The sequence below is a fragment of the Cyanistes caeruleus genome, chromosome 14, assembly GCF_971803275.1.
Source record: "Cyanistes caeruleus chromosome 14, bCyaCae1.hap1.1, whole genome shotgun sequence".
Lineage (NCBI taxonomy): Eukaryota > Metazoa > Chordata > Aves > Passeriformes > Paridae > Cyanistes > Cyanistes caeruleus.
In genome coordinates this window covers 12,017,718-12,042,794 of record NC_141714.1, presented here as the reverse complement: position 1 = coordinate 12,042,794, position 25,077 = coordinate 12,017,718, and the positions used below count along the sequence as shown (strand labels likewise).

The 25,077-nt window shown below is 40.0% G+C and overlaps 1 protein-coding gene across 15 annotated transcripts in view; it reads right to left on the bottom strand.

Annotated features, from left to right (window-relative positions):
• The window catches only part of IL1RAPL2 (interleukin 1 receptor accessory protein like 2), a 366,669-nt gene that overhangs the window by 151,403 nt on the left and 190,189 nt on the right, over positions 1–25,077 (bottom strand). For 13 of the 15 annotated variants that reach the window (XM_086850187.1, XM_086850195.1, XM_023926161.2 and 10 more), the window contains 3 exons: positions 24,771–25,044; positions 9,645–9,831; positions 3,312–3,465 (listed from right to left, as the gene is read on the bottom strand). In XM_086850187.1, coding sequence (XP_086706313.1) covers positions 3,312–3,465; positions 9,645–9,831; positions 24,771–25,044 — 615 coding nt within the window. The remainder of the gene's footprint in view (positions 1–3,311; positions 3,466–9,644; positions 9,832–24,770; positions 25,045–25,077) is intronic. The other 2 variants (XM_086850200.1, XM_086850201.1) reach the window with 1 other exon arrangement.

The following is a 25,077-nucleotide window of genomic DNA, read 5'->3' as shown; positions in this document are numbered from 1 at the left end:
CAGACATCACACACTGATAGCTTTCAGTTTCCATCTATTGATTATATTCCATCTATTTGATTCTATTTCTATCTATCTATCTATCTATCTATCTATATATCTATCTATCTATCTATCTATTCCATCTCCTGAGCTTTCTTTCTTACAAATAATCTCATAGTTGCTCATATCATGACTTAGTCACAGAAGAAAAGGAGGAACTCCCCTTTTACCTCTAACTGGCCCACTGAGATCTTCCATTTGGGTCTGCAAAGGCCAGAAGGCAAGACAGGGTCCAAGGAAAGCACACACTGTCCTTGCAGCTCCCTGCCACAGGCACAGCCACCAAGACAACTGTGCCAACACTTTGGTACAGGAAGTTAAGGCAACACCTTCTCATAGCCCTAATGACATCACTGGACTTTACTGGATAACTAAACAATAAGAGCAGGGTTGTGTTCCCATCTGAAAGCCTTTACCTGAAATAAATCCTTAGGCAACACTGATATAAACACCAAACAGGCAGTCATCCTTCACTTGGCCCACAGCTGCTCTCCTGTCTGCTGTTAACTTCGATCAGGCTGGCTTGTGGGATCACATCTTCAGCAAAACCGCTGCATTTGTCTGGGATCTCATTAACTATTCTGATTAGTTTTACCAACAGCAAGTTAAAATGGTGTGTCTGGCTCCTGTACCTTGAAATTTTCCTAAAGCATTTGATGTAACTTCTGTTATGACAGCACTGCATTTATTCTGATTTCAAGTTTCACTGCTTAGATGCCTGTTCTGCATTTAGCTACGAATAGCAGATATTTCATACTGCTACTTACATAACTACCAGAATCTTCACAAAGGACTAAAAACCTCATGTACAATATTTGATGCAACTTCAAAGAAAAAAAGATCTTTGTCTTACAATTGAGAGATAAATAACTTCACCCACCTAACTGGTGTGCTTTGTACACCAGTCCTGTGTAACTGTGTACTTCAGCAAATGCCTGAAAGACTACAGGGAGTCTAAGCCAGCTTCCTCTCTCTCCATGGCAGTGCATCTCTCCTTGCTCAAGGGAGACATGGAGTTACCCATTTCACTTTCAGAATAACTCTTCAATAGCAATTTTAGGTTACCATGACTGCTAGCAGTGCCCAACAGAGTCTTTCTATTCAAAATCTTTATGTTAGAGGAACTCAGACACTTGCCAATAAATGCCAATTCAGGCATGGTAATAAGTACCAGTAATAGAAACAGAATTACAAAGCTCCTTCAGAAGAAAGCAGCAGGCAAGATCCTTTTCTCCACATTTGTGTTGCAGGCTAGCAGAGACAATTCTTCCCCAGCCTTCAGGAGTATTTGCTAAAAGCAATTTTAAAGACCAGCAGGTTCAGAAGTCAGAGCTCTGGTTCTCCCTCTAGCCTCTCCTGGTACAATGTTTGATGAGAACTCATTTTCAGACAGATGAAAAATGGGGCACAGGGCAACACCAATTCCATTACAAGAAAGACCTGGACATACTGGGATGAGTCAGTGAGGGACCACACATTTATTCAGCCAGGTCCCTGAGGATGTCATGTACCTGCTCCCAGCCTGTGATCTGATCTCAGATCCTCCCCACCCAGCTTGGACAGCCACACAACACAAGCAATCCTTTGCTGTTGTACAAATTTTCTTTGACTTCTCCCCCACAAAGATCTAAACCTACGCACATGTAAACTTCATAAACTGAAACAACACAAAAACAGGAAAAATAAACTTGTTCAACCAAGCTGTGAGACAATATGCTTACATGGTTCTATTACATTTGTAGTTCTGGCCCACATTTTTAGGTTTTCATTTACATAACCTTACCAGCCTCTTTCAGATACCTACAGAGATTCAACCAGCAAACACATAACATCAGATATGTCTCCAAAACATTTCCATCTGGAAAAGGTGTTTACAAACATATGTGCTTTTGTAAACTAAACAAAATTTAATGCAACATGAAATCACACCAAATTAAAAGGGGAAAAATCTTTTGATTCTCAAGCATTTTGCCAAAAGGAGAACACTTAAATAATTCAGATAATAAACTTTTCAATAAAATAAATAACTGTAATAAATACTATATTTAGTTTAGGAAAAATTCCTTTAAATTTTGAAGTATAAAATCACCACAGTGTTTAAATAATGAAGAGAACACATGACTAGCAAGGTCATGATGAGAGGGAGAGCATAGAATATCCATTGTGAGGAATTGAGTTAAATGCATCTCATTTTCACTTTGTCAAACTTAGTTCACATTCTGGTTGAAGACCAGCATGTTACTTAGAGTAGCAACTACCCACAAAGCAGGTATTGGTTCATTATCATATGATCATCATATATATCATAGTCATATCTTAATTCATTGTATCTTCATTCATATCTCAGGTCTAGGGTCAGGTAGGTCAAATCAATACTTTAGAGTTCTGTCCATGGTAAAAAATGGACAATAAAGGGTCACATGACCATAGGCCACACAGGGAATAGAACTTACTGAAAATGAGGAATAATGATAAGAATAAAAATCCAGATTCCACTCAAAATAAAGGGAAGACTCTTTTTTTCAAGAACATATTAGGAATATCATATGGAACAATTCAGTTTGATGTAATAAAGAAGAATTCTACCAGTCACTGCTTTGAGTAGGGCCCCATTTTAATCAGTATGTGTGGGAAATACCCAACCATTTGTTTATATGGTTTTGTGTGAAAGGCTGAAGAAAACCTCAACCGTTTTCAGGTACTTGCAAAGTTCCACAGACACAGGAGGCAAAATAATAATTATAGATGTCATACTGCACAGTGGGGTGAAAAGGGAGGAGGAATATGTCAGTAGACAATACTTTTTTTAGCTGTTCATTTTTGGTACCTGGCAAAAATAGACAGAAAAATACTGTTGTCTAGTAAATACTACATGAAGTCAGAACCATAGAGAACCTCCTGACAAGCAGGTTACTTTGTTATGACAGTCCAACATTGCTAATTTCATTCTTGGAATAGGTTGTGCCATACTCTTCACTAAATACAATCTCTAGACTAGAAAAGCTGATCGTCATAAATTAAATGAAAGCTTAAAAATATGGAGCAGGTTTTCTACAGAGCAAAAGGTAGAAGTACTCTTCTGTGTAATTTTAGAAGATCTTGATATAAATTTCCCTGAGTCTGTGACTGCTCAGCTACTGGGATTTGCTGAGGACTTACTTCTATCAAACAGATTCACTGAGAGATTTCGCCAACATGTGAATACCATTTTTTCTTATTATTTCATAGATTTATTTTTTTTCCTATTGGCATAGAAAAAAGATTCTTACCAGTAACCTTCAATTCAACCGTCCTTCGTATAAGCTTGCCTTCAAATTTTAGTTCACAGGTATAATTTCCTCCATCTTCTTCCTGGACCTCTTGAATTAAGAGAGTATTTCCCTTCTGAATTACAACGTTTCTCCACATTTTTGGCTCACATTCCTGCAGAAAAAAATCCAGTGCCAAAATTACCAACATAAGACAGTATTGCCTGATCATATTTTCAGTATTATGCATAAGGAAACAACCACCTAAATATATTTTGCAATTAAAATTCAAATGTAATTTCAGAAAGCAGAGAGATCTGAAACTGGAATTAATCTGAAGACTGAAATGAAACAGAAATGTTTCTAAGGTTGAGTTTTTCCTACTGTATCACACAGGCTGTGTTTAATACATGGTGCCCTCAAGCAATGGTTAAGTATCTTTTTTTTTTCTTCATAACAACTGCCAAGGCCTCTCCTTTAGGATGGACCATTAAAATACATCTCTATTTGAAGGGAGTAAGGGCAACATCTGTTAAGAGCTAGCCTGAAGGCAAATTTTACATATAGTCCCAGGCCAGAACCATTTACCAATAGAAGAAAACATGAAAAATAGCACTTTTTTGAGAGAATTCAGAAGCCAGGTTTCCTCACAGCCTTACTTCTCATCACTGGCTCCTCCAGCACCTGCTGAGATTTGATTCAGCCTTTTCCCATCACCAGGCACCTTGCAACATCACCTCCACATGCACCCTCTGATGCAGGACATGGTGCTGATAGCCTGCAACTCTCACTGACTTCACCCACACCGTCCTCAGCTGGTGTTTGGCAGATTTAGGTTCATTGCTACAAATTGTGGTCCAGCTGGGACAGCATTTGAGTCATTCTGGATAGGGTGTGATATAGGGCAAGAAGAGGTTCTCCTCTTCCTAATATACTGGATCCTTGCAGGCAGATCAGCCACCTTCCACATGAGCAGTACTCATGATTGAATTATTCTTGGAATGCTCTGAAAAAAAAGCATGGGCCAAATCTAATCACTGTCTCTTGAAAATGGCACCTTAAGATTATGTATTTATTATCTCTAAATACCTTTAACATCAAGCCTGTTCTGCCTGCAACAAAGTCATACTTTTTAAGTTCTCTAAAGCACTCAGTAGTCCCAACAGTTCCAGAGGCTCTGGCTAATCCTATACCCAGGAAACACAAAGCAACACAGGCCTGAGTGCCTTCAGTGCCCCTCTACTCCCTCTCTCAAGGTGGCAGCTCGGAATAAGCTCTCAGATTGCTGCAGTCTCACATCAGTTACACCAGGCTCAGCAACCTCAGAGACTGGTGACGTGCCCACACCTATGCCCCATTTTCTGCTCGTCTACAACAGCAGTGTCAGAAACACAGAAAACAAAATAGAACAAAGCTTTCTTTTAAGAAAACAACCAAACAAGAAAATACGTCAACATGCAAATATATTGTACCACAGTGAGAGATCAGCATGACACAAACATAAATTTTTCATGGACTCTATATGCATTTTGAATCCATGTCAGATTCTAAATTAAAGGACAACAGTAAAGAAATAAAAAGGCAGGACTGAGAGTTTCTGGCCTTGCACTTACAAAGGGGGACCTGAAGAATTCTCCCTGTCCCTAGGAGGCCAAATTCAGTTACAATATGATCAGATTTCAGATTTGGAAGCTGTGCAACACTACTGCAGGTAACAGAGTGATCAGCACATCTGTTTCCAAAGTACAGCTGTAAGGAGAGCATCATCTTGTCCTTTAAATGAACTTTAATTAACACTGGTGATAGAGAATGACCGGAATCCAGATCCCATCTGCTGTGCTGATACTCACTCAGGACACATATTTGAGCCAGGAAATGCCATTAAATCCTTTCTGATTTGAGCTTGATATTGATATAGATATGATGATATAGATGATATGAGTTCTATTGAAAGCTACATCAGCCATCTACTTGGAGTAACTAAATCTGAACACTGGGAAAAGAAGACGACTCAGTCCTATTCAATCCTAATTTAGAAGGGATACAATTCTCAGAACACACAAATTAAGCATATTTCAGAAATGCACCCTTTAGTGCAGCACTGAAATAACTTATTATGTGTTACCAGTTTTATATTCTCAATTTTTAAAAGTATGGGAACAAAGAAATGGAAGATACATTTTCATATGCTTTATATTTTTATACACAAGTTTGCAATAAGAAGGATGACACCTTTACTACTGCAAAGATTAATGATTTAGCAAAAACAGTGTTCGTGCTATTGTGGTTTTACATTGAGGATTTTTTCTGGTGGAATTGTACTACTAATTTCCTAATTATTTCTTTTTGTATCTTCTTGAAATACTTCCTATTAAAAATTATTTATAAGGCTTTCTTCCCCAAATTTCAGCAATTATTTTTTATGCTGACTATGCAGGCTTTACAGAAGTATGTTGAAAATGCTTGTTTACATATTTAATACACAAAAGTAAAAGGAAAAAAGGGGATAAGCTGGAAAATGGCTTAAAACCAAAATTCGTACTAGATTTTATATTGTGAAAACTATTAGAAATAGAATGAAATCTGTATTTTACAGTCGGAGGTCTTCTAATTTCTCTAAAGGCTCATTTCATGGAATCACAGAACAGCTTGGGTTGGAAGGGACCTTACAGATCATCTCATTCCAACACCCTTGCATGGGCAGGGACACCTTCCAGTAAACCAGGTTGCTTCAAGCCCCATCCTACTTGGTGTTGAACCCTTTCAGGGATGGGGAATCCACAGCTTCTTTGGGCAACCTGTGCCAGTGCCTCACCACTCTCACAGGAAAAAGTTCAATATCTGATCTAAACCTACTCTCCTTCAGTCCAAGGCCATTCCCTCCTGCCCTTTCATTACATGCCCTTACAAGTCCCTCCCCAGTCATCTTCTAAGCCCCCTTCAGGTACTGGAAGGTGCTCTAAATTCTCCCCAAAGGCTTTAGCCAATTAATTGCTCTTTACTGCTTTTGCAATATATTTACCTGCTAGAAGAAACTGTGCTTCTTTTTCTAGACTATTTACTTTGTTTAGACATCTGAAATATTTTGGGGTTTTTTTTCTGCAGTAATTAAGGTGTGCACTACTACACTTCTTTTTATCTTCCTTGAAATCTAAGTGGCAGTACCTCAAAAGTCTATTTTTCTGGGTAGATAACAACTACCTGTCCTTCACCTGACATTTTGATTGTTCTCTTAGCCCTCCCTTCAGTAGTAGAAAAGACATGATGGAAATGGATTAAGACTCCACACTCAAGATGTAATATACCTTTCCCCTCTGCCAGCTGATTTTTCATGAAACAGCTTTTACTCTTAAATCCCATTCATTCAATCATGCCTTGGCACACACCTTTACTTTAAAAAAAAATCCCACATGTCTTGTCAAAACAGTTCTAATAGGCATAACTGAACTGAGCATATATCAATGGCATTAATTGGGGAAATCTTTAAAAATAAATACTTAATGAAGTTTAATTCTACTCAGAAGCGAAGCTCATACTACTCTTAAAACAGATCCTCACAACAAACAGTATATTACATACTGGGTGTGCATGTGGAATTCTATTCAGACATAATTAAGAGCATGTTTAAACTACAGTTAACTCCCAGTAAATTAATGCAATTACTAGCTCAGATTCATCATTCCCTCAACACAGAGAAGCCTTTTGGAAGGCAGAGCAGGTTCTGTACACAATGGGCTGGCATCATCACTGTCCTGTCTGATGGTATTTCATAGGCCACAAGTCCAAAGTCCCTGATTGCCAGTCAACTGGCAGGTTCTCATGAACACAAGGATTTCTCTTTTCAGCAGAAGGGATAAAGAAGGAAATCTCAAGGACTTCCTCATATTTATTTATCTATCTACTGTTCTATTTTGAACAACTTCTGCACCCTGTCTGGGTGAAAATCTCTAAATATTCCAGCATAATGGAAAGGAATACGCACTCTTCCACTCCCCCCTGGCTCCCACCAGTGCCTCTGGAGCAAATTTGGTTTTATGTACACATCAAACTTAAAATCCAAGGTAGGGGGGAAAAACTTGAGGATCCAGTGTGTTATGACCAGATATGGATGTCTTCTTTGGAAAGTGAGGGTCAGATCCCAAGGCAGGATAACACTTTCCACTATTCTTCATGAGAAGGGACCTGCTTCTTGTTACTCATATTGCCTCCCACAGCATGCTCTTAAGTCCCAGACTGCAGTTTGTAGGGGCTACCCCAGTATTCACCAAATTATTTTAAAATCCATATAATTCTATATTTTCTAGAAATTTGACTCCTGCACTTTTGAATATGCAGACTTTTATTAACAGTAACATAATAGTCTCTAGAATACCCAAAACTCTGTTCAGGAAAAAGTTTCAAGGGATAACCTGACATATATACCTGCTATACAACATTAATATTGTGATTGCACCCTTCTGAGCTTCCTGACTCAGGTCCAGGTAATAAAGATGTTTCTCTGAGAGCCAAACTGATAACTCGTTATTGTTAATTATAGATAAGAAGGTGTATGTAGTGGGTTGTCTCACTCAAGATAGTGAAAAGATAGTCTCTTTTCACTATCAAGCCAAACTAAAGGTTGTCAACTTAGATTGTCTCACTGTTATCATCCAATGACATCAATTCTATTCAATTTCACCTCAGTGATGATTTGTCAGCCAGCTGTCACACTCCAGCCTGGTGTCACACAACCTGTGTGTGACACCCAGACAACGTGGCTGGGGTTATGGAACAGACCCTTCCACTCCCTGTCTTGGTCAGTACAAAGCATCTCTGGTGTGGAGCTGCACATGCATCTTCTTTAGACTCATTTCTGCTCCATGACAGCTGAAAATCATTTCTGCCAGACTATTTGTCAGTGTGCTTTTGCAAAAAATTGAGATCTTCACTGATCTGGTGTTCAGTAATGCCAAGGCAGAGAGGCCAAGAAGCAGCTTCTCTTCAGTATCCTCTTTGCTCTGAGATTTCTGACTTCATGTGCAGAGCCAAGAATTGGAATCCATGATCCATGTCAGCCCCTTCCAACACAGGAGATGCTATGATTAACTATATACATACATTTGACATATGAACAGCACTGAAGATATCAATCCATATGCTGAGAGAAAGAGCTTCAACTGCTGAAAGAAAAACCTAGTTCACAGTAATAGTTATGGCACACATTTTGCTACTATAACATGAGATTTCTGTAAAAAACAAATAAATGACAACTTTTATAATTGCTCTTTTCAGCTGCAACCTGCTAAGGAGGAAAAAAATATGCTAGTCTGCCCACATTACTTAATTTCATACAAAATAATTGTGTTTAAAGAATATTATTAAGGTTGGCAATTCAAGCACCAAATTACGTTTTAACTAGTTTGTATGTTTCTGTCTGTATTACTTGAACCAAGCTTATCCTAAACCCCTACAATCCAGACTCTGTTTTCCACAGATGCCACTGAACTGTTCCTCTTGCCCAACTATTTCCAGTTCCTTCTGACTCTCAGCTCTTTAATCTTCTCTGCTGTTTCTTGCATTGTTAGTACAGGGTATTAGCCCTCAACTAATATCTGAGGACTTTCCAAATATCAGACTTTGACCCAAGTCCAGACAACAGGCAAAATTTGCCAGACCTTGCTGTGTTCTCATTACCTGATGTTTTCCAGCCAACCCATATTTTCTCATTGTCCTGCTTTATTGGGGAGCTACAGAAACACATCACCAGTACATCTGCTGATGAAAGTGGTGTATGATAGTTGACAGGCCTTGGAGAAGGTGCAGGCAGATGAGTTACCTGGCAAGTAGTAAAAGTATCTAACTGACCTCAGTTAAAATGAACTGACTTCATGGCAGTTACTCAATGAACCTCAGCCGACTTCTGTGCAGACTCCAGGAGACTTTGGTAAAAATTTACAAGTCTAGGTGAAATTATCCGACAGACTCCATAAAAATTAATTGGGCAGCACAACTGAAGCTGGCGGTGCTAACACATCTTTGGCTCCATTGCTTCCCTTTGTTTCTACTCCAGATCATGCAGGAGACACCACACCAGGGTATAAAGTGGTACAGAGGCACTGTGGTTTGGGAATGAGGTACTGCTGATAGAGAAGTCCTGTGAGGTCTCTCACAGAACATCCTCATTGATACTGACTTCTTTTGGACAATGACCATGCTGGGTAGTTTGACCTGCAAAACTCTCATACTGGGACAACACTCTCCAGGCCAGTCACAAACCACTGATGCTTCAGAGAAAGTCAGCTCTAAGCCTCAGACTGAAAACAGTGAAAGTTTTGAACAGTTTCAGCACAACAGGAATAAGACAGCAATAATTACCTTGTACCACACCACATCTGGCTCTTGATTGGCTGTTTTGTAATCTTCAATATCAGGACAGGAGATTGTCTTTCTCTTAGTGACTTCTGATTTTTCCAGATATCTGATCTTGCTGTTGTAGCAAAGCCCAGATTCATTCTCAGCTACAGTCAAGGACATGGACACCTTCATGCAATATGTTGAGTTTCTGCAGGGACAGAAAGATGGTTCCATTTATCCTGCCTTCTTTTCACCGTGTTTGTTTCAGCAACAGTAAGTTTCTTTGCTAAGCTCCCATTTTCACAAACACTTGAGTGACACATTGAAATAGTGACAGCCATGCTGTGCATTTCCAGCACAGAGGAATTACTAGGAAACTAAAAGGCTCACTTCTGACTGACTGTGAAGACTATGAAGAACCTTGAAGAAATATTGCTGACAAGAGATCCAACCCAGCACAGCAGCTCTTTCAAGCTTGCAAGTCTATGAACACAGGAACCTCTTGGCATGTCAAATGTTGGTCAGGATAGACTGTCCCATTTCCTCTGTATCCCCCCCACACTTATCCTCACTCTTGTTCTCTCCCACCTTCAGGAGATTTCACTCCCGTGTGCATTGCTATACATTTGAGAAGAAGAGTTATGTGCTGGATGTTAAAGCACATCACACAGGAAGGATTTCTCTCTGAGGAGGAACTCCTGTACAAAATTCTACAGCACATGATACTGCAGTGGGTCTATCTGGATTAGCTGCCAGCTTCCCACCAACCATCACTCCTCTCAGTGGGATGGGGGAGGAGAAAATAAAATGAAAAAGCTAATGGTCAAGAAAAAAACAAGGAGACCACTAACCCATTACTCTCACAGGCAAAACAGACTTCACTTGGAAAAGAAATATTTTAATTAATTGTAAATTATAATAGGTTTGATGGTGAGAAAGATAAAAAAGCTAAAATACATTCCACTCACATCCTCTTTTTCCTCCTCTGCCTCTCCTTCCCCAGGTGGAACAGGGGTGGGGTTGGGATCTGTCCATAACATCTCCCCACCACCTCTTTGTCCCCATGTGCTCCCCTGCTCCAGCATGGACTGCCCATGGCTGCAATTCCTGTCATAAAAATCAGGTCTCCAGGATCCCTCTCTGGCCACAGGGCAGTGACTGCTGGGGCCTGGAGTACCAAAGAACCCCAAAAATCCTGAGAACTATTCTTAATATTAGGGCAGAATAAACACAATCAGCTCTGCTCCCATTCCACATAATCATGAAAACAGGATTAAATTCCTTCAGCTTTGCAGCTTCAACAGGGCTATCAGACACATACCTTGATGTATTGTGGGGCTTTGACACTCTGGGCAGGGCAGCTGCAGCCCAGGCTGCCAGCTCTGCCCCTCATCCCATGTCACGGATTAAAAACCACAATATAACACAGCTCTTCCTCCCATTGTGCATCATTCTGTCATTTTAATTGAGTGTGCCACTACCAAGAAAGCCAGGAGCAAACCAGTCATGCTGGGTGGTTACTCCCATTGGAGGGAGCTGTGGAGAGCTCTTGTGGGAGGTATCTTGGCTTTGCCACTGCCTCCTCTATCACAGCTCTGCCCAAACTGGTTTAGCTAAGACCAGAGGGTGCCCTGTGAACCTGGAAATCATCCATCAGTCACACCCTGACACTAAAGATGCTGGCTGCTCACTCCCACCAACTAGACCCAGGACAATGTTTTTTATTGTAAAAAAGCCCAACATGCTCCATGACAACTCTTCTCTGACATTTCCTTCTGTCAAGAACCTGTAGTTGGGAAGAAAATAAAAAGGTCTACAGGGACACTTCACCAGAGCCCGAAGCTTCACGCTAAACAATGCTGGCAAAACACTGCAAATGGGTTCTTGTCAAAGGTGTGGCATGAGCAAGTATTGGCAGAGAGAGCCATTTGCAAGGCAAATCAGGAGGCAATCTTCAGAAATATCCCATTTTCAGCATCATTAGTGTTATGCATCCAGCAAAACCACAGATTTCATCCTTCCTACTCACTTCTCCTCAAAATGTCACCTATACATCTGTGTAATAGAATCAGTGGATATTTTGTCCATTCCCTCACCTCTGAGTGAAAAGGCTCACTTTGCACACTGACATGATGTGTTTCAGTTGAGAGTCTATAATACAGTCTCATTCTCACAAACTGCACAAAACATATTATTTACCTGAAAGAAAATTTCACTGGACTGAAACAATCCGTCATTTGAGGTGGGCTTATATAATTTAGGGAAAATAAGTCAATGTCTCCTAAATTAGTTTTGAAAAGGGTTACCCTTCTTGTAGGAAGAAAACAAAATATATTTGGGAGTTTTTACAGCTCTGAAAATCCACAAAATATGAATACAACCACTCAGTATTATCAATAGCAATTAATCAGTAATGATTATTTAGCTTTCCCGAATGACTGTAAATATTACTGAGTGCAAGTAAGGTCACAAACTCTCAGCAATAATAATCCAGGCCAATAAAAAATAATGCCTTTGAATAGTTGTCCATTACTTGGTGTTATTTAATAGCACTGTATTTTCTCCTAACAATCTTACATTATTTAGATTGCATTTTGAACAGTGCTGGAGGCTACTTCTATTTAAAATGCTTCCTGGAACCACAATGTAAAAATGCAGTATGCTTTTCATTAGTTACAATTAGAATTGAGTAGAATTGAGGAAGCTAAGTTACTGGTGAGTACTATCACTTTTGTTCACACTCCATGACCAAAGACAATAAATCTATTCAGGCTTATGATGAAGAAGGCCCTCACTAAAGTAATAGACTCAAAAGCTTCATAGGTGTTTCATCACCAGCCACTCACGTTACTGCTGGTAATCCAGAAAAAGGCAATTTCTGCAGGAATGTCAGTGACTGAAGCAGGAGTCTTCCTTTAATCTAGTCAGCTCTGGAAAACAGTGATATTTCACGTCACGTGCAAAAGGAATCAGTAGTTTGATCAGCCTTGCAGTTTTTCTCAGTTTTGAAGGAGAAATCTGGGAGCTGAAGTCTGCTGAAGTCGTGAGCCATTCCTCCCTGTGCTGGACAAGTCATTCCCCAAAGCTGGGGTGTTCAATTTCTCAGTCCTTTTAGCAGCTGATGCTGATTTTTTCTTGGTGTCTTCCCTGCCTTATGGGTTCTGGAGGTATAAAGGGGCTCTCTAAAGTTGACAGCTTGAGGGAGAACTCAGGAGGGGGATCACAAAGAAGATTGGTAAAACTTTGTTTTGTCTGCAAACAGACAGGAACAGGGTGGCCTGGCCACACAGAGCACTGATAAGAGCCCACCTAAAGAGTTCTCTCGGGAAGCCCATAGAGCTGCTGTGTTGGGAAGGTGTCCAGTTCTTTCTTCCCAATTGTTTTTAAGGCCCCCATGTCCACAAGTGCTTTCCTTCATGAGCTCCATTTAAGTTGTTTATTGTAAGGGTCTTTTTCCTTTTTTTTTTTTTTTTAGTGGAGGTATTTAGATAAACTAGCACAAACCCCACATTTTTGCTTTTCTTCTTTCAGAAGCTAAACAGATGGCCTATGAATTATTAAAAGGAGGATCCACTTTTGTTTTCAGTACGGTCGTGGAGCTTTCTGGGGGAGGTCAGTGCTCCCAGCAGTCTCTGGCTGGCAGGAAAGGTTATATGGCCATTTTTAATGAGGAAAGCTGGACACAAGAACAACAGATATCAACAGCAAAGCTACAGGTTACCTGAGCTTTGCTGTCAGAAACAGTGTCCAAAAGGAATGAAAAGCAAGAAGCTTCCAGGTGGATGAGGAAGATGCTGGAGGGCTTCCAGTGATGATCTTAGCATTATGAGGCCAGGTAAGAAGAGCTGTATCTAAGTAGAGAAGGTTGAGGCCCACATCAACCTGTCAGGTGACATTTTCCATATACATGTAAAGGAAATAAACCCATGAGTCTGGAAGTGTGTCTTTCAATAATTTGTCTTTTCTGAAACATTTCCAAACCATTCATTTTCCAAAGGAGTTGATTTCTAGCGGATTCTAATTTTATAAGAAGTAGTAGTGGTCACAAGGACAACAGGAAGAGGGAAGAAAAGAAAGAACTACTCCACAGTGCAAAGAAAAATTGTCTCATATTTTCACACTGAAATTAAGATCTGTAATTCTCTATTTCAAGGGAATAGTTACACACTGGGCCCACTCTCTTGACTGGAAATAGGAAGAAGGGCTTAGCTCTGCCAGAGTTCACAAAGCAGTTTCCTTTGTTCTGGTGGCAAGGCATCTGTAATCCCCAGGCCACCTGGAGCTGGCTCTGAACCACAAACTAAAGCCAGCTTCGAACCAAATAGAAAAGCAGAGGGAGAACCAAGGGAGTTTAACAGGTCTCAAAACAAAAGAAAGCAAAACTGTGTTTGGCTTAACTTCGAAGCAAGAACAAAAGGGAAAAGGTTTGATATAAAGAAATGGATAAGGACATTTGAAATTGGAGTGTCAGTCCCTAAATTATTTTTCATCTTGTTTTGGATTCAAGACAATTAATCAGCCCTAAGGCTGAATTCAAATTAAAGTAAATATTCACAACTTTGGCAAAAAGCCTTTTTTAAATTGCATTTGTGTTTCTGCTAAGTGAGGGTGGTTTTTTAAAAGAGTCAAGTAGAAAATTGTCTCTAATATGCTCAGAACCTCCCCCAGCCACCCCCATTTACTGATTTTTTTTATAAAGGGGAAGGAGGCAGAAATGTGGTTGAATATTGTATATCTACTAGATTGAAAAACCCCACCTAATTTTGAATTGCATACTTACACAAGAGGATTCACCCTAGGTTTTTTTCCCCTTACAGATTCATTTTTCATTGTACTGGATTTTAAACTACATTCTAAGACTTCAGCAGTAGATCCAAAAGCTGGGAAGTGTATTTATCAAAGCAGTGCTTAGGGAACAGCACACCTCAGGCTTAGATCGCTCTCCATGTCTCTGAACACTCTGTCTGTTTTAATGACATTTTTATTGGTTCACTGACTGTAGGACTGGATAGATCAACCTGTACATTCATCTCTGCTCATTTTGAGTTAGAGCAACAACAGCAGTATCTTGGTTTGAAGGACAGACATCTACCAAGGAAGGTGGGAACCTCCCTGGGAACAGAAAATACGACACACTTCCCTCCAAATTATTATAACTTTGAAATGACGGGGCTTTCAGACAAGTTACGGGACAGGAGCAGCCGTTCTTTCCCAGTGTGTGTATGTAAAGCAAGGCAAGGCAGCAGCGGGCGCGGCAGCCCCGAGGAGCAGAAGCCAAAGCCAGCCCCAGCCGCTCTGGGCTGCGGCACCTTCCCCTTGGCTGCAGTTCCGCTCCCGGCCGCCAGGGGCGCTGCTGGCTCCCGGCCGGGCAGGCGCTGCCAGGATTCCCCCGCGCCTGCAGGGGGCGCTGTGGCGCGGCCGCGGCTCCCTCAGGCGGTGATGGCGGCCGGGCTGGATGGTGAAATGGGCTGCGGCAGAAGCTCGGAGCGGAGCTGGCACTGCAGAGACGGGCACACCCCGGGGTGGCAAATGAAATGTGGCAGAAACTCCTCAGCCACAGCACGAGCCACAGAGTGTCCTGTTGGGCAAGGGATGCTGAGTTTAAAGCACAGTGAAAAAGCCGGAAGCAGCAGCAGAAAACACCAGGGCTGGGCAGCGGCAGCTGGGTTTCTGTAAGCAGCTGCTGCACACAGCCGGGGAGATGCACCCTCCGGGAAGGGGAGGGGGTTTGGGTGCCAGGTTTTCCCTGAGTAGAGGGTGAGGGTCCTTTCTAGTGAAGTAGGGTGTTAATAGAGTCCCAGTTCAGCGGTGGCTCTTACAAGCAAAGGCTCACCCATGCTAGCAGAAGCAGTACAGGGCTGGACTCCACAGTGGCAGAGAATTCTCCCTGCAGTAGCAGTAACTTGATCATTCCCTTCCCATCTGAGAGCAAAAGAGTGAGAGGAGCCAAGGCCAGCCCCTCACCCCACAGCTGAAATCTGAAATCTCTGTACCCTTCCAAAGAGAAAACCCCCCAGGTAAGAGTGCAACCAGCAGCACCCTCCCCCCAGCTTTGGACACTTCTTTTGACTCTTAAGTACCAGCTGTTCTAATGTCTTAAGTAACACAGTGGGAGAAAATTCCCTGAAAAAAAAAAAAAAGGAAAGAAAAAAGAAAAATCCTAACCCCCAATAAGCAGTAACTATACCATCAACCATCTTTGTCCATCTGAAGCCTTGAATTGCACAACCAGATCCACTACTGGCTGCTCTATAAATGTGCTGTTTTATCAGCTCTCAGACTTAATCAAGCATTTGATTGTTCTCCTCTCACTTCATGAGAATTTAATAAATTTATTCCTGTCCAAATTTTACAGTTCACACAATAGTTACCAAGGTCACAGTTTGATGATCTGCTTAAAGAAAAATGTTGTTTATCATAATTGTTTTTTTCAGATCACACAAATGTTACATCTTAAAAACTAACAGGTTATTACTTACTCTTCCAAGGTTTCACTCAAGTGTTAACTTATTTCTCAGTGACTCCCACTTACTTCTACATATTTGGGGTCATTGCCTGGAAAAGATCAATTTCCTGCCCGTGGTGTGAGTGACAGCCAGAAGTTACAAATCACAGACCCTTGAATTTTTTTTTTATTTTTAATTCTTATAAATTTGTCAAGTGAGAGAGCAACACCCAAAAAGGAACAGACTGACCTTGCTGTAGTTGCTCCCTGAACCAAAGGCCAAGAGGTTCAGTGATTCTGTGGCTTGTGTTTGGTACCTAGCCCTTGGTACTGCTCCAAACACTCCTGTCCTCTCTTTGGCTTTCTTGTTGCTGTTACAAATGTTTTTCTAATACCAACTCCTATGCCTGAAAAGGAGAAATCTTAATTCCATGTTACCAGTCCTTTAGCATCTGATATATTTTCAAGATCCCCCTAGTAAAAGAAAATAATACAATGGAAACTATGATTTCAGAAATTAAGCGCAAAACCAGCACAATGTTACAAATTCAGTGCTCTTATATTATCTCTATTTCCTTCAACAGAGAAAGAGGTGGTGAATCCAGACAGAGATACTGTTCAAGGCCCCCATCCCTTCAAGCAGAAAAAGTATCTGTGTGGAACTAACCTACCAATCACCAAGAATTTTTATTCTTTATGCACTTCTTTTCTCCTAAGATCCAATCTCTAGTACAAGACTCACTAGAAACAAGAAAATTTAACCTTGACTAAAACACACTGGATGACCCAGAGGGCCATGTTTAAAAGTGAAGAAAGGCTATCTATACCTATCTATTATACCTATTATACCTCTCTATTCAAAAGGAAAACTGAGCAAAATCACTGAAAGGTAATTTTAAAAGGCTCATATTAATGACAGCTTGAAAAATAGATATCCAGGAATGTCTCTCAAGTCAACAATCTAGCTCTCACCAGAGGCACTTAAAAGACCTGTTGTGCTCCCTATGAGTTCAGCCACCTTTCGAGAATTTTTGTACTTCTTGATCCTGGGATGAAGAAGAAAAGATGTTTCGATATGGCAGATGGGTAGAGCATCTCACAGTTTGGTCTCTCTCACCAAAGCTTAGCTCCAAGTTTAAATTTAATTTGGACATCATCTTAAGAGGGAAATGTGACATAAAAATGTCAAGATATGCCTACTACAGTCAGGGATACAGCCAGTAACAACAGCAAGGCCATGATTTGAAAATTTGTGGCTATGATTTGAAAATTCATGGGTAATCTCTAGCATTATGTTTCTTAAGTGTGTCTTAGGAAAGAAGAACTGACAGCCAGCTGATTCATATATAGTTAGGGTCAGGAGGAGCTATTTCTTTTCTGGTTGCCTTCACACACACATGCACTGGTCTCGATGACCTCTGCATTGTGACAGCTGCAACTGAAAAGCAAATCACCAGTCAGTTGTTCCAACAGGGACTACCCAGACACAAAGAAAATCTCCCAACATTTAACCTGAATCACACAGGCCAACAGTGTTCCTTGGGTTTATTTTTGGTTCTTTTTAACTTTTCACTGATGTTAGACATTAAATGTTAGAACTGAATATGTGAAGATACAATACAGAATACAGAAGAAATGCAGAAGCCAAAAGAACACTAAGTTATTGCAGCATATCCCACCTAAGTTCATGAACTATGTGATCTCTGTCAGTTTCAGACATCCTGTTCCAGCAAAAGAAATCCTGTAATTGGCTGGGTTTGCTCTGAGGGAAAATTCCTTCCTTGTCCTTAAGAATTACAAGGCAGCAAGTTGCTTTAAAGTTTGCTGCTGCAAATGACTAAGCCCTTTTCATTTATTTCCTAATACTTTTCTATTAAAACTTGGATATTAATTTTAAATTACATTGTCTTACTGAAAAGTCCCATTACAAACCACATAAATCTGAGGCAGAGGAACAACTGCTCCCAGGACAGTACAAAGAAATCATCTTCCAATAATTTTGCAATTGCGATACCGTTTCTGAGAGGACTAAACACTTTCTCCTTTATTTCTTCCAAAACACACACCATGTGGATTAATTTATCTATTCCTCTATGCTTTTTTTTTTTATTAGACACCTAGCACACAAAACAAAAGCTGCATTCAAGACACCCATCAGACTTGTCTGCATTGCTAAACCTCAATGATTTTATTGCCTGGGGGAATAAAACCTGTGGAGCACATCCTTCGTTCTGCATGTAAGTCCAATTTTGCGGATGCAGTGTTGAAAGGCAGGTCCTGCTCTGTTTGTACACGGGCAATTGAGCAGGAAAACCAGTGGATCAGTTATTGTCTCACAGGGTATAAAAGGAATGAAAGAATCATGAAATGAATGTCTTCGCAATGTGAACTGTTTGAGTCCTGCAGCTGAGTCCTCATGGCTGTGCCTTCCCTTAAAGTGGCCAGAAAATAAGAAATTTTCCTCCAGTATCACTTACCAAATATCAGTTTAACTCCCTACAGTTCAGTCATCTTGTACTTTGGGCATGATGGATTTCCTCAGGAAACCTTCCATTTGTCTGTCCACACATAGGACACATTTTCTACTGACGTGTTGTAGTTACAGCTGGCTTCATGGGGATTCCAACAGGAATGATGCCTGGGTGAGCACATTGTAACTCTCATTTGGAGAACAGAAGGGAAATGAAAACTCCCCAACATGTTGGAGAGGAGATTGCTGGGGAGCACTGAAACATCTCAACAGCTCTCCTGCAGGCAAACTGACTGCATGAGGAAGCAGTCCCTCCATGGCAACCTTTCTCTGCTCTAGGCAAGGCCTGAAGCCCACCAGGGAAGGCCCTTCAGGAGCAACCAGTGACAGTGAGCTGAAACATTACTGAGGCACTGCAGCACAGGGAGCTTTGTTTTGACAACCTGTAGAGGCTACAGAGTAAGGTCAGTCATTTTAAAAGTGTGGACTTCACTATTAGGAAAACAGAAGGATACACAACGCTCTCATTCTTGTCCATTCCACTGCAACAGGGAAGCCACTGGATGCCCTCCAACCACAAAGCAACATGGATATTTCTGCTTGAAGCCCTGACTGTTCTTGCAGCTTCTCATCAACAGTAAACATTGTTTTTCAGAGTGACAGAGGATGAATAATTTCTCTTTTAAAGCTTTAGAGGAGGAGGGTGAGTGAGCAGAAATATACATATCACCAGGGAAGAGAAACAAATCTTTGTTTTTCTGCAAAGAATAGATAGAACGGATTTCTCTCAATAAAGACAATGTCATCAAAATGATTTGCAGGAGCACCATCAATTTCTACACTATTTTAGATACAAATATAGAAGCATTCTGATTCCACTTTCCCCTGCATTTTGATAATGCCAAAACATTATATCTCAGTGATAAAACCTCAAAAAAATTTATTTTATCATGAATCATACTGACTTTATAATGTATCTGCTGTAGCACTGAATTCAAGTATTGAATACTATATCTCACAGGGATTTTGTTTATACAGAATCAGTCAATTTTATTGTGGGAAATGTCATCCACTTTTAATGTGTGGCATTTAATGTTAGTGTCATACAGGCTTGGAAAGCCTGTGCCATGGTGAATCCACTTGTTCCAAATGTGAGATGATGCTGCTTCTACATGCCTGGGATTGTACAGGAAAAGCTGATCACATGTGTGCAAGGCTGAGAGGTAACTGCAAGATATGTAATCCATCAGCTACTTAGATGTGCTTCTCTTGGATATCCAATAATTACAGGCACTAGCCCACAAGAAAGTATCATCTCTAGATCTTTCCAGGGTGAGTCTATGAGGGAAAAAAGCACTTGCCAGTAACAGATATAGAAAACAATATTCTACGGCTAAACTGGAATTACAACGCTGCATCTAACAGGGTTTGAGATATAAGATCACCTTTGTCATGAGCAGTTGAATGCTGAGCAAATCCAAAGCACCTGAAACATTCTGTATTGCCATCAACAAAATGAAGAACTCCATTAAAACACATATTTTAAGTACCACAAGAGATGGCTGCAGAGAAAGCGACCTTACCCCTACACATGTTCACCTTATGACTTAGTCCAGCATTTCTGTTTGGATCCAAAAACACCTCTTTTTTTTCACTCTGCTCAGAAGCCAGAATTTCAGCATTAAGACAGGGGGTGCAGTTTTTCCTGGGCTGATGGGTGCACTCTGCAGTCCAGGTAGGCACTTGCTTAAGGAACAAGCCCTTAAGCCCTGCCTAACATCCTCTGAAATGAGAGCACACAGGTTGTGCTGCAGATTTTACTGCCAGCCCATCCAGGCTGTCTAAATCTGATTTTGATTTGCTGGTCATCCACTCCACAGACATTCAGAAGCCAGAAGGCTTAAAAATTTACTACTGGTTTATTTTATTATGGCTCAGAAAGTGGTATCTCAATAGTTCACCAATGTGAACTGTGCACAGAGGGATACATCAAGGGAAAAAGGATATACAGATTTCCTAACCTGATTTGTGAGCAGTTCTCTGGCATCAAATGCTGGTATTAGAGATCTGCAAGCTTATTCCCCCATAGGCATTCAAGGCCCTCAACTCCCTCGTTACTCTGCATCCTGTACAAAAATCAAGGCTTAGCTTCATTAGCCAGTTTGGTGACCACTAATTTTCACCTCCTGCTTCCCTGCACCCTCTTGAAGCACAGGTTTTCTATCCTCCTGATTCACAATATGAGAATCAAGTTATTTTATTTCACCAACAGCTAATTAACAGCAAATATGTACTTATGTTTTTTACCTTTACTGGTTTTGTTCTTTAAATGCTGACTACAGTTTGTTTTGGAGCTGAGCCTAGTTAGAAGAAGGTTTCCATGAGCAGTCCCTAGATGAGGGCAAATTTAAGTTAAATTTTGCTGAGACTTTTTCCCCAGCTCATCTTCTTTTCTTTCACCAGGTGAAGATGATCTAAGTTGGCCCAGTTCTTGTTCTGTCTTTAAAAAACGTGCTTTTAACACAGAAAAACAGATGTATTTGTTCAGAGAGAAAAAGCAGATCATGATCTGGCAAAAGACTGTCCTATATACTCAGAACTTTAGGGCCACCCTGTGCATTTAGACTGAGTGTAATTTCCATGTTTGGTTTTGATGCTTCATCATTTTGTAGCTCATCTCGGAATCCTTCAGTGAAGAAGCTGCAATCCAGAGTGCTGATGTGAAAATCCCAGAACACCAAACCTCTGTAACAGAAATGCCAGCAGCTTTATCTGAAAGCAGCACTGTTGGATGCTGGAAGATTAATGGCATATCCAGGGTAGGCACTGGAAGGAGACCTCCAGAACACAGCATTTCCACACTGGGCAGTAAAGGCATGATACAAACATTGCAGCATTTACCTGGGAACTGCAATGAAATACATCACTATCCATTACTTAGGATGCCTTTTGGATGTAGCAGCAATATCCCTGATTTGACACAGAAAAGGCATCCAAGAACAAAGATGATCCATGGAATTCACATGGCTTAACTAGCACAGCTCAGCTCTGCACTCTTTTAAAAGACCTTACAGAATCAGGACCTTTTCATATGCTTAACACTGGAGAAAAAATTCAGTTTCAGTTTGCATCTCAGTGTGAGATCAATGCCAAAATGTATTGTCAGAACGGAGAAGTGGGTTTTAATGCAATAATAAATCCCTCCTATTATACACACACCCCCACACCTGTCTATGGAATAGTGTTTAATTAGTTAATAAAGGAGAGGCAACATTTAAATTATGATATCAAATCTCTTCAGTCTGGAGAAGCAATCTCATTCATAAGGGCTGATCTAATACTCCTTAATTTCATGCAGTATTACAGGTTCTTTTACAAAACAGACATTATGATCACTGAAATGACAATTCTGTATAAGAAAGAATTCACTGACACCTTTAATTTTTACCCATCTTCAAATCACTGTCATAGCAGCCTATCCTTCACCTGCTTATACCCACCCTTTTCAAGCAGCTTCTGAAAAATTCCTTCACACTGCTTCACTGATAGTCATGCCTTGCTCCTATGAGCAAAACGTGAGAAACTAGAAAATGCAGCTCCTTGAAAAACAGGTTTGCTCTTATTTTCTTTTTCTTTAAGTAAGAATAGAGAAGAAACACTTTAACAAATAAGAAATTCAGTGTAAAGTACAGTTGACATTTTCCCCATACAGTCTTCTTATCTGTCATCTTGTGTTGACTGGGACAAAAGTAAGAAATTGGGGCAGAGTAAATTAACAAATCTCTCATTATTTACTTCCCAGATCAAGACTGCCCTTCCTGTCAACCCACGAACTTCTAGGACCAGGACCACTCTTCCCACTTGACCTTAGCACCACATCTGAGCATCTCACTTTGCGCCTTTTTGCAAAGACAAGCACAAAGAACAGTTTCAAGGCAAGAGCCTTGAAGTGGTGGAACTGGCCACTAGAACAGGCAAATGTGAGATTCCATGCTTTGGGCAGCACAGAGAGATGTACCAGAGCTTCACACATCCCTGGTGAGTGGCTAGAAAGAAATCAGTTTAGAATTTAATTGCTTCTGATTTTCTCTTAAAGAATGTGAATGAGAAATTCTTTATTGAGAAAAACTTTTAAATTTATCTTGAATCAAAAGCATTTTCCTCCTCATTTTTTTCTTTCAGCTACCAAACTGAAAGACTCAGCTATGCATTCAAACCTAAACCCAGTGTTGCACACTGATGGAGACAGTTACCTCTTCATTTCCACTGCATCAAGTTCTATCTACCAGCCTCTGTAGATACAGTCTACAAAAGATGGCATTTGTAACAGAAATTGTTAATGCTTCTAGAAAATAAAATCATATTCTGAAGTTACTGCTCTCATTGTGACCTCTTAATTCTCATAAAGCAGGTGATCCTGGTTAATGACTAAAACGCAAACATCTGCTTATCCCCCTCAAAAAAAATGGATTAATAAAGCTGAAATTACACAGTTAATGGTGTGGATAGTCTCCCACAGAAGTGTGATCACATTTCAGAACATTACATCTAGCTCAATTTTAATGAAATTAAAATCAATTACTATTGCTACATCCTCTGCTATTTTAAGCCTCCTATGGTTCCATAAACAATAACAGCAAGGATACATTACCATGCTTTTGGAAGAGAAAAATAATTCAGTAAAGGAAGGAATACAGTCTTTTATCTGTAACCACTACACATATTATTCTACACTCTGACATAAATCTGAAAAAGGCAAAAATATCTGTAATTATATAAGAAAGTTCTAGTCAAAGCAAGGAAACTGCATAACTGACAAGTTGCTGTGTAATGCCTTCCAATAAGCATGTCATATAGTTTTTAGCTGAAAATGAGAAGAAGCTATGAATTATTCAAGAACTTGCCCATTTGTTACCAAAACTACTTTGTCATGTAAATGAGCCGAGTTTTGAAATTTCCCGGAAAAAAGTATGTCCCAGAATTTGATCCAAGATCAATTCTTTATTTTTCACAAAGGATTTGCATTAAAATGTTTCAGAGTATTAAACCAGTAACTTGATTATCACAACAATGACTGCTTATGAAAAAAGCACAGCTCCCTTGAAACATATAAATCACCATTTTCCCGTAATATTTCAAAATCAGGGACTTCACATCACACCCAACCTCTGACAGAGGAGCTGATAAAAGAATAACTCCAAAGGCTGCAGCACAGTTCAACTGATGACTTTGGCAGATATATCCAATATTTAAACTGGATCTTGGTGCCCAGTACAAACCAACACAATCCAGAGCACAATCTTTGATTTCAGTAGCACTCCTTGGGATCAAAATGAGCTGAGGCAGCTGAGACAGCAAAACTCAGCAGAGATGGACAGAGAGCAAATCCTGGCTTCTGAACAGTGCTCTTACTTTCTGTAATACTCGTTATTTAATTCATGGAACGTGTCTAATTTCAGTATGGAACAGCAGACAAAGATGAAGCAAACTTATTATCTGAAACTGAATAGTTTAAAACCAAATCATACAAAGTATCTGTAAACTCATTTTAATTCAAAACTGGATCATTTAAGGAATATTTATTCATTCATTCTTTAAAAGTCCTCTTTTTTTTATCGTCTCTTTTTAGGCATAGAGATGACATCCACATCTACATGATGGAAATCACGAGCTCCAGCACATGTTTAATTTAAGGCTCATCCAACAGTTCCAAGATACTTCTGAGAAATGCATTTTGGTGCCTTACTGAACAAGGTTTGCTTAAATGTATGATAAATCATAACTGTGTATTAAAATAAACATTTCTTCAAAACCAGACAACTGTAACTCCCCATGGCCTGATCCCATCAGAATAATTCAAACTGTAACTCTCTAATAATTCAGAGGATTTGAAACAAAGTACTTAAACAAAACAGGATTTTAGAAGTATCAGGTTCTGAAAGTTTACAGCAAACTGAGAATTCGCAAATTTTGTACTTAAAAAAAAGAAGTAGTTAAGTGAAACCACGTTAATTATAGCTGTTGGATGAGGTAATTATAATTACTAGGGAAATGAATTTTGAGACAAAGCATCATGTGACGTATATAAGAATAAAAAAATTATTATGTATTAACTGGATGAATATCTAAATTCTAATAGCTAAAATGATTTTTTTTAACCAATATCTAATACTCTATAGATTATTAACCAACAATCCCCACATTCTTATTTAGACTTTAACACAATACTCACCTCAGAACACACGTGTAGAAACCACTGTCTTGCAGCTCAACCGAGTGAAACCATATGGAATCTTCATCCTTGCTCATCCTAACTTCGGAAAATATAATGGGTTCTTCTAAATCTCCTTTGTTTTTGTACCACATAAGCCTAAGACCTGTGCTTTGGGCCATGCTATAATTAGTTCTGATATAGCTGTAGAAAAGGGCACATTTCACTCGGACTGGTTCACCTGCCAAAGCCATGTATGTCTTGAGATCCACTGACCAGTCAATGCAACCATCAACTGAAAGCAAAACAATAATAAAGAAATATTAGA